At 41.0% G+C, this 3,893-nt stretch overlaps 1 protein-coding gene across 1 annotated transcript in view; it reads right to left on the bottom strand.

Annotated features, from left to right (window-relative positions):
• The window catches only part of Bmx (BMX non-receptor tyrosine kinase), a 55,174-nt gene that overhangs the window by 44,398 nt on the left and 6,883 nt on the right, over positions 1-3,893 (bottom strand). The window contains exons 4-5 of the mRNA XM_026784887.1: positions 3,166-3,285; positions 1,576-1,640 (exon numbers count right to left, since the gene is read on the bottom strand). Coding sequence (XP_026640688.1) covers positions 1,576-1,640; positions 3,166-3,285 — 185 coding nt within the window. The remainder of the gene's footprint in view (positions 1-1,575; positions 1,641-3,165; positions 3,286-3,893) is intronic.

Genomic DNA, 3,893 nt, shown 5'->3' with positions numbered 1-3,893 from the left:
TGGGAATTGAACTCAGGACCTTTGGAAGAGCAGGCAATGCTCTTAACCTCTGAGCCATCTCTCCAACCCCAGGATACTTTCACAAGGTAGTTTTGTCCATGTTTGTAAAAAAAGAGACACCGTCTGTTATGAGAGATGTCATCATAAAGATTTGTCTCACATGCAATTTTGGTGGCTACTTATGGGTTTACAGGCAAGGAAAAGACATGGTAGTCAATAAATAATGAAATGGCACAATGGCTCTATGTTTGAGCACATTATTTGATAGTAGCTATAGTTAAACGTAGCTATAGATAAATAGTAGCTATAGATAATAGTTTTTCTCTCTCTCTGCTAAGAAGTTTGTATGAACTCCACATTTTCCAGTCTTGAACCTGGCAACTGTCGGTTTGTTATCTATATCCTGTTTGCAAAACCTTTTTCAGACTATTGACTTAGCACAGAGATTAATTGCACACCTGTTGGAACGTGGTCCATGAATGGAGCTGTGTGAGGAAATTTCTGAGAGCTTGGGTGATAACGCCAAGGAAATGAGGCGCGAGTCTTGTAACCTCTGCTTCCTATAACAGGGGTTGTTCTTGGGATGTGCTTTTGTGCCCTCCCAGGTGTAAGAAGTAGAAGTGGGTTTATTTCAGATTACCCAACATCTTAATTTTGTTCTTCAAAGACATTTCCAAGGAGGAGTTGTCCCTGTGACTCTATACAGCTTAAACTCATGTGCCCTTTGCTTATTTGACCTTGTTTATCAGAATACCCTTCAGAGTATAAATTGTCTCGTGCTGTGAGTACATTTGCTGGTTGCATGAGACTTTAGTCTGCCTCAATTTAAGGTCCCCACTTCCCAGGTTCCTGCTACCAACTAGAGTGGCAACTCACACCCATGGATGTTGTTCATTTGTTGCTACACTTTTCACAATTACTAGGAAATGGAGTAAGCATAGGTTTCCACCAACAGATGAATAGATAAAAAGTGGGATCCATATAAACAATGGAATTTTATTTAGCTGGAAAAAAAAAACAGAATCATGACACTTGCAGGGGAAACAGATGGGAACGGGAAACCACTATGTTAAGTCAAATAAGAGAGACCCAGAAAAGCCAATGCCACAGCCTAAATTTAAAGGTGTGTGTGTGTGTGTGTGTGTGTGTGTGTGTGTGTGTGTGTGTAGATCATAAAACTAAAACAGCTGGGTGGTGGTTGTGCACACCTTTAATCTCAGCACTCGGGAGGCAGAGACAGATGGATCTCTGTGAGTTCGAGGCCAGCCTAGTCTACAGAGCTAGTTCCAGGACAGGCTCTAAAGCTACACAGAGAAACCCTGTCTCAAAAAAAAACAAAAAACAAAATAAATACATACAGATAAATAAAACTAGAACAAGGATAATAAAGGGGAAGGGAGAAAACAAGAGAAAAATGAGAGGGTAATGGAATATATTGGACATATTGCAGAATATGAAAAGGACCCAGCAGGGGAGAAGAGAAAGGATGAATTAGAACAAAATAGAAACATGCATATGTACAAATATTCCCAAACTTTGTATGTCAAGTTAGAAAATAATTGAAAATGGACTTACTATCCTCTCTGGGAAAGTAGGGGCTCTGTGTTTCTCCTCACTAATTGCAATGTGCAGATCAGCATCTGAAAGGTAAAAGCAAACAAAGGAAAACACCCAATACTGGGAAGGAAAACAATGAACCAGTTTGCAGGAACAATATACCAGAGCAACTGAAGTCACATAACACTCAATTCAAATGGCATTCTTTCACCACCAGCAACTGACACTCTGCAATGCCTGGATGAAAGTTCAAGTTCCTGTAAATCCTAGAAGCAACAAACCCCTCATTTCTTCAAGCTTTCAAAAGAAATCAACACACCCGTACAGAGCGGCCAATCATTTTAAATGAATCTTACAATGAAAGCCATTGTCATGCTGACATGTGATAATTAAAACTGGTACTTAAATTGTATCTTTTGCCATTTATTTGAAAATCAGCGTTACTTCATTTTTTTATTATTTATAAGAAGAACTGAACTCTCTCGCCAGCGCGCGTGCACGTGTGTGTGTGTGTGTGTGTGTGTGTGTGTCTGTGTGTGTGTGTGTGTGTGTGTGTGTGTGTTTGAAACAGGGTTTCAGAGTGAGGTGTAGTCTTAAACTTGCTATGTAACTTGGGCCAGTCTCAAGCTATGATCTTCTTGTCTCAGACTCTTGAGTATCAGGATTGCAAATAAACACTACCATGCCTGCCTTTGATTAAAAACAAAATAAAGTACACAAAAACTTCCCTTTCCTTTATTTTTGTTTTATATATGGGCAAATTTTGCTTGTATGTGTGTGTACCACATGCATGCAGTGCCCATGGAGGCCAGAAGAGGGCACCAGATCTGCTGGGACTAGAGCTACAGACTGCTGTGATGCATGAGTGTGGGTGTTGGGCATCAAACCCAGCCCCTCCCTGGAAGAACAGCTGTTGCCCTTAACCACTGAGTCACCTTTCCAGCCCCTCATTTTCTTATCAAATAGGAAAGCTAGTTGTTTGATTCATGATATGCTCAGCACATTCTACTTCTAAGCAGTTTGCTTTAAACTAGGAGAATTATCAGAGGTATTAATGGCTCATTACTTGTTCCATGTTTTTCATTTTTTGTTAAACTGTTCCATAAAGTATATATTGCTCATAATCTTTCCCCTTCCCCAACTCCTCTCAGACTCTCTCCACCTCCATATCCATCCATGTTTATGCTCTTTTTCTCACTCCTTGTTTGTTGTGGTTTCAATTTTAAAAACATTTCTCATGAAGTAAAAAAGGCATCTATTAATATTGAGGGGGTACGATTCAACTGTACAACAATAACACAAGCATCTAGGACTTCCCAGGATAGGAGCAAGTGGAGAACTGCCGTAAACGGGCTACCCATACATGCTTAGCATTGCCGGGGCATAAGTGATGATGATGATGATGATGATGATGATGATGATGATGATGATGATTCAACTGACACTTAAGTTATACTTCATTTCCAGCATAGCATCCTCAAAGCTGTATTACTACGATGTCATCTAATATGGTATATTTTGTTTCTGAAAAACGGATCTAGTATTGGGCAGGCTTGATCTAGTGCCCCCCCCCACCCGAGGTCCAGCACAACAGGGAGCCTCACATACATGCTTCCCAGAGAGTGCATCCCGGGGCTGCTTTGCAGCTCTGCTGGCAGCACAGGAACTTCCCGTCCACGAAGAAGCCACTGTGGTACTTGATCAGCAGGTGGGGGTTGCCCCGTATCTCTGAAGGGCAGGTAGGAAGGATACAAAACATAAGAAGACGTTGGCCCAAGAGATGCAATGCAGTAAGTAAATACTATAATCTCAGTTCAATGACGATCTCCTTTACCAGCAACTGGAGTAAGACCCGGTGTCCACCAGAGCAGTTGTCGTTCATTCAGGAGTTATTAAACCCAAAAAATAAATAGAAACCACAGCAGAATAATGTATTCTTCTGACACGAAAAGGTTAGGAAAATGCATACGCTGGCCAGCTTGCCATTAAGATTTTACAAATACGTCTGTCAAGGTCCCGAATGGCTTACAATGCCTGATGTTCTTTGGTGGCAGAAGTAGGCTGGGTGGTAGGACTAGATCTTAAGAAAAAGAACTTCTGACTTCCTAAGGTTTTCATTCGGAAAGGTTTCAAAGGCACAGTAAGACCTGTGCAGCATATCCTCCTGCCACCCTTTCCTTAAATCTGCCAGTGATAACTATATTTGTTTCTGCTTCTTTCTCTTCATTACACACATTATTATTGTTCTAATTTTTTTTTTGATTTTCGAGACAGGGTTTCTCCGTAGCTTTTTGGTTCCTGTCCTGGAACTAGCTCTTATAGACCAGGCTGGCCTC

Source organism: Microtus ochrogaster, chromosome X, assembly GCF_000317375.1.
Source record: "Microtus ochrogaster isolate Prairie Vole_2 chromosome X, MicOch1.0, whole genome shotgun sequence".
Classification (NCBI taxonomy): domain Eukaryota; kingdom Metazoa; phylum Chordata; class Mammalia; order Rodentia; family Cricetidae; genus Microtus; species Microtus ochrogaster.
This window is presented reverse-complemented; position numbering and strand designations above follow the sequence as displayed.